The 13,022-nt window shown below is 23.3% G+C and overlaps 1 protein-coding gene across 1 annotated transcript in view; it reads left to right on the forward strand.

The window, feature by feature from the left end:
- Positions 1 to 13,022, forward strand: part of LOC117180771 (GATOR complex protein NPRL3) — a 30,842-nt gene that overhangs the window by 6,039 nt on the left and 11,781 nt on the right. Inside the window, exon 5 of the mRNA XM_033373271.1 lies at positions 7,515 to 7,848. Within this exon, the coding sequence (XP_033229162.1) occupies positions 7,515 to 7,848 (334 nt within the window). The remainder of the gene's footprint in view (positions 1 to 7,514; positions 7,849 to 13,022) is intronic.

Below are 13,022 nucleotides of genomic sequence, written 5' to 3' on the forward strand. Positions count from 1 at the left end.
TTCGTCTTTTTCTGTAATAAATTAATCTTTATGATTAAAAATTTATCTTTTTGGTAGGTATAAAATTCACCTATTCCAGTTTAAGATTCATTATTTTAGTTAAAAATGCATCAGTTTGATTGAAAATTGATTTCTCCAACATAAAATTTAACTCTTCAATTTTTTAAGGTTGAAAATTGATCTTTTATAGTTCAAAATTCACGTATTTTGTTAAGAAATCTATTTTTTAGATAGAAAATCATATTTTTCTTTGAAAGTTAATCTCACTGCTTAAAAATCATTTTAGTTGAACAATTATCTTTTTACTGAAAATTTAATTATTCAATTTTTAGTTGAAAAATGATATTTTTTTAGTTGAAAATTCGTCTTTTATGGTTGAACATTGATTTGCTTAACTTAAAATTTAATTATTTAAGTTTCGGTTGAAACTTTATCTTTTTTAGTACAAAATAATTTTGTTTTTATTGTTGAGAGTTCAACTATTTCAGTTGGAGATTCTTTGTTTTAGTAGGAAAATAATTTTTTTTCAAATTTAACTATTGCATTTAAGGATTCATATTTTTATTTGAAAATTCAGCATTTAAGATGAAAATTTATTTTTTAAATAAAAATGTAACTTTTTCATTTTCTGCTGAAAATTGATTTCTTTCTACTTGAAAATTAAAAAATTTTGATCAAAATTTGTCTTTCTAAATTGAGAATTCAATTATTCCGTTGAAAATTTTAGTATTTTGTTCAAAAATTTATTTTTTAAATTGAAAATGATGTTTTTCTTTGGAAGTTAATCTCCTTTCTCAAAAATCCTTTTAGGTTGGAAAGAAAATTACTTGGTTGAAATTTAAACTCTTTTGTTATTTGATTGAAAAGTTTTTTTTTCTGTGGATGAAAAGGATTTTTTTGTCAAAAATTTATTTCTTTTTTGTTTGAAAATTATTTACTTTTTTTAAAACTGAAAATGTAACTTTTATTCCAATTGAATATTCATAATTTTAGTTGAAAATTCATCTTTTTCATTAAACATTAATTTTTCGACTAGTCATTTAATTATTAAATTTTTGGTTGTAAAATGAGCTTTTTTAGTTGAAAATTCGTCTTTTTTGGTTACGCATTTATTTCTTCAACTTAAAAATTAATTATTACAAAATTGGTTGACAATTTAACCTTTTTTTTTTAGTAAAAATCAATATTTTGTTGTTGAAAATTCAACGATTTCAGTTGAAGATTCCTTGTTTAGGTTGAAACTAATTTTTTTAATTTAAAATTTAACTATTCCAGTTGAAGCTTCACAATTTCATTTGAAAATTCAGCAATTAGGTTTAAAATTAAATTTCTTAAACTAAAGATGTAACTATTCCATTTTCTGTGGAAAATTCTTTTTTTTTAGTTCAAAATTAAACTATTTGGTTGAATATTTTTCTTCTTGAATTGAAAATTCAACTATTTTCTTAAAAATTCATGTATTTTGTTGACAAATTATATTTAATTGTTGAAAATTAATCTTTCTGTTTGAAAATTTAAATATTCATAATTTTAGTTGAAAATTCAAATTTTTTGTTTAAAATTGTACTGTTTCAGTTGAAAATTAATTATTTTATTTGAAAATTCATTTATTTTGTATTTATTTGCTCTGTTGTGTTAAAGGATGTTCACAATGAACGTCATGACATTAAATAAATGTTTGCGTTTTCTAAATTGAACAATTTTTTTTTTAATTAAAGAGTCTCGAAGTCGAATGATTTCAGGTTAAAATTTACAAAGAGAGGATAATTTGAAAACAATCGAAATTGGATATTTTAATATTAGAATTTTGAAAATTGGATAATTCAAAATGCAAAGGAATTGAAATTGTATAATTTCTAATGAAAATCGTTAAAAAATGAATAATTGAACAATTAAATTTAATGTTTTAAATTCAAAGGTTCTTCAATTTTTAATTGATCTTACATAAAAAAATCACTGTTTAAAATGAAAACAAATTTAATTATAAAAATCTCAAGTGTAATTATTCTTAAAAAAACGTTTAAAATAAAGTTTTATTGCATGAGAAACATCAAAAATGAAAAATTTTCTCTTAAGGAGCGTTGAAAATTAAACAAATCCGAACTTCATTCAAAACTGAAAAAATTACTAATTACCAAAAATTCTCATATTGAAACTGTTTTAATGATAAAACCTATAAAATTTAAATAATTTTAAGTGAATTTGAATTATTTTAAAAATTCAAATTATTGACCTTACTTTTCAAATTTCAAACACTTCAATTTTAATTGCAAATTTTAAATTATGAAAGGAAAAAACGGTGAATTTAGCTTTTAACATAAAAATTCAGAACTCTGAAATTGTAATCATTTAAAATTAAGGAAATTATTCCAATACTGAGGTATCAATTTCAGATAGTTCTATTTTTATATATTTTTATTTTTCATTATTATTGATTCTTGAAATATTCCAGAATGAAACATTGAATAAAAAATAAGATCGCTATGATTTCAAATTTCGAAAGTGCAAAATTTTAAATATTTTAATTTGAAATGCTTTTTTAAAAGATGAGTTTGGTATTGAATTCAAAATAATTGAATTAAAAATCCTTCGAGCTGAAAATTGTGCAACTATCAAGCCAAATTTTCGATATTATGCAAGCTTTAAATGAATAATACCTAAAAATTTTTAATATTTCTTTCAAAGGCTTTCAAACTTTCAAAGACTTACATAGGCTACATAAATGGAAGAAACTTTATTCGCATTCTTATCAATTTAAATAATTTAGCTACTAAGAATTTAAGCCTGAAAATAAATTAATAAATGATCATTTAATTTGTTTCTTCAAAATTAAGAGTCTTAGATTTAGAGCAATTAAAATTTGGCAGATTTTCTGAATTTCTTGAATTCTCTGAAATCCTTGAATTCTTTGAATATTTTCAATACCATAAATATTCTGAGTTTCTTGAATATTATGAATTCCTTACAATCGCTGAAAGTCCTGAAATCCTGAAATATTCTGTATTTCCTGAATTCTTTAAACCTTCTAAATCCCTGAAATTCGCTGAATTATCTAGTATCCTGGAATTCTTTGAATATCATGAAATGCATTGATTTTTCTGAAATCCTTGAATATTCTGAAATTCGCTGAATTCTTTAAACCTTCTAAATCCCTCAAATTCGCTCAATTATCTAGTATCCTGGAAGTTTTTGAATATCATGAAATGCATTGATTTCTCTGAAATCCATGAATATTCTGAAATTCCCTGAATTCTTTAAACCTTCTAAATCCCTGAAATTCGCTGAATTCTCTAGTATCCTGGAATTCTTTGAATAGCATGAAATGCTTGATTTCTCTGAAATCCTTGAATATTCTAAAATCCCGAAATCATTAGAATTCTATGAATTCCCTGAATATGCTAAATTCCGGAAATTCCTTTAATTTTCTGAACTTTTTCAGTTCTCTGAATTCCCTGAATTCCTTAAACCTTCTAAATCCCTGAAATTCGTTGAATTCTGTAGTATCCTGGAATTCTTTGAATATCATGAAATGCTTGATTTCTCTGAAATCCTTGAATATTCTGAAATCCCGAAATCATTAGAATTCTATGAATTCCCTGAATATGCTAAATTCCGGAAATTCCTTTAATTTTCTGAACTTTTTCAACTCTCTGAATTCCCTGAATTCTTTAAATCCTTTCAATTTGATGAATTCCTTGAATTCCATTAATGCTCTAATAATTCTGAAAATCTCGGAATTCCTCCTTGTGTTTCCTGAATTTTTGTAATTCTCTAAATACTTTGAAATTTCTAAATTCCTTCAATTCCTTGAATATTCGGAATTACCTGCATTCGGAATTCTCCGAAACCCTTGAATTCCTTAATCTATTTCAATTCCCTAAATTTAATGCATTTTTTAATGTCCTGAAACTCTCTCTGAACTCTTTAAAATTCTTCAATTTCATGAATTAATTGAATTCATTTAATGCCTTGAAATCCCCAAAATTCTCCAAATTCCCTAAAATACTTGAATTTTTGAAATATTCGAAATTATTAGAATTCCTTGAATATGTTGAAAATTTGTCGCTTTAGTTGAAAATTAATTTTTTAACTGAAAACTTAACTATTAAATTTTTTTTTTGCAAATTATGTTTTTAATTTAAAATTCATTTATCTTCATTATAATTCGGCTTTTTTTGGTAAAAATGAATCTTCTGTTCCATTTTGGGTAGAAACTTGAACTTTTTTTGTTTAAAATTCAACTATTTGATTGAAAATTCATATTTATATATTTTAAATTATCTTTCTTGGTCGAAAATGAATCTTCCTGTTTTAAAATTAATCTTCTTGTTTGAAAATTCATTTTTCCCCCGAAAATTCAAGTATTGCATTTAAATCTTCATAATTTTATTTGAAAATTCATCTTTTGGTTGAAAATAAAACTGCTTGGTTTAAAGTTCAATTAAGTTTGTTTTAAAAAAATCTGTTCTTTTTTTGGTGGAAAAATAATTTTTTTAACTGAAAATTCAACTTTTCTATTTTTGATTGAAAACTGATATTTTTTAGTTAAAAAAAAATCTTTTTGTTTGAAAATTAATATTTCTGTTGAAAATTCAACTGTTTGAGAATTAATGTATTTTTTGTTGAAAAATCTTCTTTTTCGTTCAGAATTAATCTTTTTGGTTGGAATTTCGACTATTTGGTTTAAAATTCATGTATCTGTTTGAAAATACAAATTTCTCGTTGGAAAGTTAGGAATTTGAAGCCGTTTGAATTGAATTTAATATTGGGCACACATTATTTTACCTAAATATGCACTAAATTTGAAGTATAACTAGATAAAATAAAAATTTGTTTGAATTTATATTCAAATTCATGGACTTTAGAGACAAATTCAAGAAATTATTAATTATGTCTTGAGAATTATTTCGTGCTGAAATATTTAAGAATATCTTGCAATATCAATTAAATTACTAGAAACTCCAACGAATATTGTTTGCAATAAACTTTTAAAAAAGGATACCTGGAAAACCCCTGGAATTAATTTTTTTGCATGAAAATTCAAGTATTGCATTTAAATATTTATAATTTTAGTTAGGTGTTTATATTTTTGGTGAAAAATAAAACTGTTTGGTTAAAAGTTTAATTAAATTTGTTTTAAAAATAAATCTGTTTTTTTTTTGTGGAAAAATAGTTTTTTTAGCTGAAAATTTATCTATTTTATTTTTATTTTTTTGATGGAAAACTGATATTTTTTAGTTCAAAATTCATCTATTAGTATGAAAATTAATCTTTCTCTTTTGAAAATTAAAAATTTTTGAATGAGACTTAATGTATTTTTTTTTAAATCTTCTTTTTGGTAGAAAATTAATCTTTTCGGTTGAAAATTCGACTATTTGGTTAAAAATCCATCTGTTTGAAAATCCAAATTTCTGGTTGAAAAGTTAGGAATTTAGAGCCGTTTGAATTGAATTTAATATAGGGAACACATTAGTTTACATAAATATGCACTAAATTTTAAGTATAAGTAAATAAAATAAAGATTTGTTTGAATTTATATACAAATTCATGGATTTTAGAGACAAATTCAAGAAATGATTAATTATGTTTTTAGAATTATTTCATTACTTATTTAATCTGTCGTGATAAAATATTTAAGAATATCTTGTAATATTAATTAAATTAATAGAATTTAAAAAGAACATTATTTGCAATAAACTTCAGGGTGGCCGCTGGACCGGGAAACCGGGAAATGACAGAGGATTTTTTTTGGCCGGGAATTTTACAAATTTGTAGAAGTAAAATCTGTCCACGTTCGATTTAACCAGTTTTTAAATAATTAGTTGAATTGTTATGTTTTTAAATTGTGCTATTATTTAGCTTACAATGCGAAATTAAAATTTTTTTTACATTAAAAATTTTTATTTCTAAGCTTACGTTTTTAATTCGAATAATTTTTAAATGCTTTTTTAAAGACTCGAATAAATAAAAAATAAAAGTCTTTGATGTTGAAAATTTCGGATAACAAACATTTTTATTTGATAAATAAGTACATTTTTTTTTAAATTTATCTCTACTTCAAGTAATAAAAAGTGAGCAAAAACGATTTTAAATTGGTTCAAAATTTAAGAATTTTCAGATGTTAACGTTAAAACTTGAATGTGTGTCTGAAAATTGATAAACTATTCTCAACTTAAAAATAATTGCATAATAATATATTCTTAATTAAAGGATTTTATTACATTTAAAATATTGTTTCACTCTAAAATATTCCATTTTTAACCCATTCAATTAAAAATTTTTAATTAAAAAAAAGATTAATTATTGAATATTTAGCAATATTTAAATTTTTATTTAAGACAAGTAAATTGAATCCAAATATTTAAAAGTGAAGACTCTTTAACTGAATTGTTTGACATAGAAAGCATGGAATCGTTAAAATTTTGAAGAGTCTTTGAACTTTGAACGTTACAATTTTAATTGTTATATTTGAAAAATGCTTAATTTGTAAGTGAAATTTTAAAATTTTGATGTATAATTTCCAAAGGAACATTTGTAGAAAAAAATTTGAGTTATTTTAAGAGATATTTAGGAAGTTTTAAAAAGATTAAAAATTATCATGCAAATTTTAGAAAGTTTTCTTAGAATCTTCTAGAATCTTTTTTGAAAATTTTGTTTAAATCTTTGAAAAACTTTTTAAATATTTGCAGGATTTTCTGAAAATTGTAGAAAAAATTTAATTAATTTTGACAGATATTTAAAAGTTCTGAAAAAATTTCCAAGGTAATTTTAAATTTAATACAAATTAAAAAAAACTTCTAGATTTCTCAAGATTTTGAAATGAAATGTTTAAGCTTTCCAAGGATGTTTAAAGTATCTAAAAAGAAAAGAATTCAATTTCTAATTTAAAAAGTGTTCAGTTAAAAATTTTGCAATTTTTCAATATTTAATGTTTTTAGCTTAAAATTCTTAAATTCTGAAAATTTTAAAGTTCATTGATTGATTTCTTAATTTAAAGAATTGAAAATAATAAAATGGATTTATATATTTTTTATATTGAAAAATATTAGTACCTTTAATTTTTTTATTACCTTAAGTGGAAAATTTTTTAGCTTCAGAGTTGCATTTTTTTAATTTCATTGACCGTGAAAAATGTTCGCAGACCGGAAAATGACCGGGAATTTATTTCGTTGATTAAAACGACCACCCTGAAACTTTCAAATAATTATACCTGGAAAAAACTTGAGAATCCTCGAAAAAACATGTAATTGTCAAGGATTTTTTTTTCCAGGATTTGAGTAGACACCCTGTTTAAAAAAATAATTTAATGAAAATATTTCCTTAGTTAGAATATCAGTTATTACATGTTTGTTGAGAATTGATGTTTATTGATTGAAATTTCGATTACTTGGTGAAAATTTAAACAAATTTGGCAATTCATGAGAAAGAATAATGCCTATGTTCACGAAAAAATGTAGTAATTGTGCCGAAATTTAAGATAAGTACTATATTATATATTAATATTAATTTCCCAGATGCTTGAGCAGCTTAAGACCTTACCACGGGTTATTGCTCTTAATTGAACCTCTAGAATTATTGGAATCGCTGCCAACTGATGCCTCTCCGGCTTTGAGACGTATGGTTCACATGTACAATCCCCTGAAAAGTTTACAGACTTTAGCTGCTGATTCGGATCTCACATTGTCCCAAGTTTTCCAATTAACGGGACACTTGGTTTATTGGGCTAAAGCTACCATTATTTATCCTCTCTGCGAAAGTAATGTTTATGTTGTTTCGCCAGATGCTGTTATCGCGAGTCAGTTGATGGAAATGTTTTCTGAGCAATTTCCAGGATTATGTCTTTTACAGGTAAAATTTTACAACTATTTATTTATCTTTAACTTCAAAATTTCATCGAGGGGTTAATTACTAGGATTTCTGGTATACACGGGAAGTTAATTAAAAAGCCGGGAATATACTTCTAATCGTAGCATAATTCAAGTTTTCATTATTTTAATAATTATTCTAATTTAGAACTCTGGTTGAAAATGTAACTACTTTGTTTAAAATCAATTTTTTGAACTAATAATTTAACTATTCCAGTAGGAAATTCGACTATTTTTCTGAAAATTCATTTTTAGTTGTTAAGAATTACATTTTTTAAATAATATTTAGCTATTCTATTTTTGCTTGAAAATGTATCTTTTTTTAATTTAAACTCAACTATTTGGTTAAAAATTGATATTTTTTATTTAGAAATTAAACTATTCATTTGAAAGTTTATGTAATATGTGAAAAATTTGCGTTTTTTGTAGAAAATTAAAGTTTAGGGTCGAAAATTCATCTTTTTGGTATAAAATTCAACCATTTCAGTTGAAGATTCATCATTTTTGTTGAAAACTCATCAGTTTGGTTGAGAATTAATTCCTTGAAGTTAAAATTTAAATGTTCTTTTTTGATTGGAAATTGCCTTTCGTGTTCAAAATTCAATCATTTGGATGAAAATTGGTCTTTTTTAATTGAAAATTTAACTATTTCATTGGAAATCTAATCATATTTGATTAACAATCGATTTTGTTTGTAGAAAATCCACGTTCTAGGGTTAAAAACTACTTTCTTTGATTGAAGATTATTATTTTTAAAAAGTGAAAATTTATTATTTTAACTCAAAATTTAACTATTCTATTTTTGGTTGAAGATGTCTCTTTTTTGGACGAAAACTCCACTATTTGGTTTAAAATTGATATTTTTTATTTATAAATTAAACTAATTGTTACAAAATTGATGTATTATTTGAGCAATTCGTCTTTTTATATAAAATCAATATTTAGGGTTGAAAATCCATCTTTTTTATACAAAACTTAACTACTCCAGTTGAAGATTTATGATTTTAGTTGAAAAGTTATCAGTTTGGTTGAAAATTGATTGTTTCTTGTTCAAAATTCATTAGTTTGAATGAAAATTTGGTCTTTTTTAAATTGAAAATTCAACTGTTTCGTTGAAAATCTAATCATATTTGGTTAAAAATCGATTTTTTTTTGTAGAAAATTAATATTTCGGGGTTCAAAATTAATTTCTTTCGTTGAAAAATTGTTTTTCGTTTTTGGTTTACATTTACTTGAAATTTCATGTTTTTTGTTACAAATTAATCTTTTATGATGAAAAAGTTAATATTTTCTTTAAAAAATAAATTCTCTTCGTTTAAAATTTATCTTTTTGTTTGAAAATTAATTTCTTTGGTTAAACGTTAGTTTCTAAATTGAAAATTTATTAGTTTAACTCAAAATTTAACTATTACATTTTTTGGCAAAAATTGACCTTTTTATGGAAATTGAATCTCTTTGGATTAAAAATGCACATTTTAGGGTTGAAAATTTATCTATTTTAAATCAAATCCATCATTTCTTCTCGAATATTCAACTATTTCGTAGAAAATTAAATTTTTGTTGGGTAATTGAAGTGCTTTGTTAAAAATTAATTTTTTACTTAAAGATTCACCATTTAAGTTTAAATTTTGTTTTTAGTTTTTGGTTTATATCTATTTGGAATTTTATGTATGGTTAAAAATAATATTTTTTAGTAGAAACTTAATCCCGTTCGTTTATAATAGATCTTTTTTCATTTAAAACTCATTTCTTGTATTGAAAATCGATTTTTTTAGTGAAAACTTAATTTTTGTAGTGGAAAATTTAACTATTTTCCTGTAAATAAATTTTTGGTGAAGAAATAAGCTTTTTAACAGAAAATTTAACTATTTCTTTTTTGGTTGAAGATGTGTCTTTTTTGGACGAACACTCATCTATTTGGTTAAAATTTCATATTTTTTATTTAGAAATTAAACTATTTGTTTGAAAAATTATGTACTTTTTGGAGAATTCGCCTTTTTATAGAAAATAAATATTTAGAGTTGAAAATTCTTTTTTTTTATATAAAATTTAACTATTCCAATTTAAGATTCATAATTTTAGTTGAATAGTTATCAGTTTGGTTGAAAATTGATTCTTGTTCAAAATTTATTCATTTGGATGAAATGTTGTCTTTTTAAAATTGAAAATTCATTTCTTTAGTTGAAAATTCGTTTTTAGTTTTTGGTTTACATTTAGTTGAAATTTCATGTATTTTGTTACAAATTAATCTTTTTTGGTACAAAAGTTAATATATTTTTTCAAAAATAAACGATCTTTGTTTAAAATTTAATTATTTTTAATTGGAAAGGCATTTCATTGGTTAAACATTATTTTCTTAACATTGAAATTTTAATTATTTTAACCTAAAATTGAACTATTCCATTTTTTGACAAAAATGGAACTTTTTTATGGAAAATTAATCTTTTTTGGTAAAAACTTAATACCGTTCGTTCGAAATTTATCTTTTTTATTTAAAACTCATTTGTTTGATGAAAAATTATAATTTTTGAAATTGAAAATTGATTATTTTAAGGGAAAATTTAACTATTCCATAAGAACATTGAACTATTTTTTGTGAAAATCAATTTTGTCGTTGTTAAGCATTAAGATTTTTAACATAAAATTGAACTATTCTATTTTTGGTTGAAGATGTATCTTTTTCGATGGAAACTCAACTATTTAGTTGAAAATTGATATTTTTTATTTAGAAATTAAACTATTTGTTTGAAAATTTATGAACTATGTGAAAAATTCGCCTTTTTTGTAGAAAATTAAACTTTAGGTTTGAAAATTCATCTTTTTGGTATAAAATTTAACCATTAAAGTCAAATTCATCAGTTAATCTTTTTTTTTAAGTTAATATATTTTTTCAAAAATAAATTCTCTTTGTTTAAAATTTATCTTTTTGATTAGAAATTCATTTCATTAGTTAAACATTAGTTTCCTAAAATTTAAATTTTGATTATTTTAACCCAAAATTGAATTATTCCATTTTTTGCAAAAAAATTCTTCTTTTTTATGGAAATTTAATCTTTTTGGGTTAAAAAGGCAGTTGTCTAATTCAAAATTAAGCTGATTTTGGTTGAAAAAAATAAAAAGTTGAACTGCTTTGTTAAAAATTGTTATTTTTTTACTTCATTCATTATTTAAGTTAAAGATTCATTTCTTTAGTTGGAAATTCGTTTTAGTTTGATATTTATCTTTTCTATTTAAAACTCATTTCTTTGATTAAATTTTTTTTTTTAAATTGAAAATTGATTACTTTACCTGGACATTCAACAATTCCAAGAGAAAATTCAACTATTTTCCTGAAAATCCATTTTTTGTTGTCAAGAATTATGATTTTTGACAGCAAATTTAACTATTCCATTTTTGGTAAAAGATGAATCTTTTTTGGATGAAAAAAGTGTTGAAAATCTATCTGTTTTGAAGAAAATCTGTGATTTCTTCTCGAAAATTCAACAATTTGGTAAAAAATTAAACTTTTCGTTCGAAAGCTGCACTACTTTGTTAAACATTTTTTTGTTGTTTGAAGATTAATTATTTTAATTAAAAAGTAATTTTTTTAGTTGTAAATTCATTTTTTATTTTTATTTATAGTTATTTTAAACTTCATGTATTTTGTTAAAAACTAATATTTTTTGATAAAAATTAATCTTTTTGGTTTAAAATAAAATAAAATTAAAATTTCATTCAATTAAATTTAATTCATAAAGTTCAATTAACTTAAAAGTGATCTTTTAGATTGAAAATTAGTTTTTTCTTCTTCTTGAATATAATTTTAATTAAACCTTTTAATCAAACTCCTCTGAAAACCCGTTTAAATCCTTAGAAACCTTTCAAATTTCTTGAAATCCTTGAAGATTTAATAAAATCCTTGTACTTTTATAAAATTTCTTTGAAGTATTTTAAAATCCCTTCAGATCTTTGGAATCGCTAAGAATTCATTGAAATTAAAATAAATTTATTTTCCAAAGTTCACCAGAAATCTCTTAAAATGTTTAGAAATTCTACAAAATTCTAGGAAAATCATTAAGGTTCTCTGGAAAAAACGTTAAAATATCTAGAAATTTTTTAAATCCTTTAAAATATTTGGAAATTTAATCAAATCCTTGAATGTTTTTAAATTCCTGAATATATCTTAAAATTTCTTGAAATATTTGGCATTTTTAGGAATCCCTTGAAATATTTGAAAAACGCAAAAATCCATTTAAAAAAGTATAAATAATTTAAAAGCCCTTAACTATAATTCAAATTTAACTTCTTCGTTCAAGTTCTCTGGAAATAACGTTTAAATCCCTAGAAATATTTGACATTCCTTGAAATCCTTGGATATTTAATAAAATCCTTGAATCTTGTTGAAGTTAATTGAAATACCTTAAAATCTCTTGAAACTTAATTTATTTTCCAAAGCTTACTAGAAATTCCGACACATTTTTGGCAATCCTGAAAAATTATGTTAAATTCATAAAAGCCTTTTAAAAGCCTTAAAATCAGTGAAAGCTCCACAAAAATGATTGAAATCCATTGGAATCTCTTGATAGGTTTAGAAATCTTTAAAATTCCTTGAAATTTGTATAAAAGGTGAATAAAATGTCATAAAATCTATTGAAGTTCTCTGGAAATTAAACAAAATTAAACATATTCATCAAAATTATATATAAAAACATTTAGATCCATATAAATCTTTAAATCCTTTAATCTTGCAAAATTACTTTAAAAACCTTGAAGTCCTTCAAAATCATTGAAATCGCTAGGATTGCCTTCAAATAGCGGTGGGATTGCAAAATTTGGCATGGGTTCGCAAAAAACGGCATGAGTTTGCAAAAGATGGCGTGGGATTGCAAAAAAGGAAAGGGATTTGCAAAATGTGGCATGCGTTTGCAAAAGATGGCATGAGTTTGCAAAAGATGGCGTGGGATTGCAAAAAAGGATAGGGGTTTGCAAAAGATGGCGTGGGATTGCAAAAAAGGATAGGGGTTTGCAAAAGATGGCGTGGGATTGCAAAATGTGGAATGGGTTTGCAAAAAACGGCATGAGTATGCAAAAGATGGAGTGGGATTTAAAAAAACGGCATGGGTTCACAAAAAACGGCATGAGTTTGCAAAACATCGCGTGGGATTGCAAAATGTGGCA

This window comes from Belonocnema kinseyi, chromosome 9, assembly GCF_010883055.1.
Source record: "Belonocnema kinseyi isolate 2016_QV_RU_SX_M_011 chromosome 9, B_treatae_v1, whole genome shotgun sequence".
NCBI classification, from domain to species: domain Eukaryota; kingdom Metazoa; phylum Arthropoda; class Insecta; order Hymenoptera; family Cynipidae; genus Belonocnema; species Belonocnema kinseyi.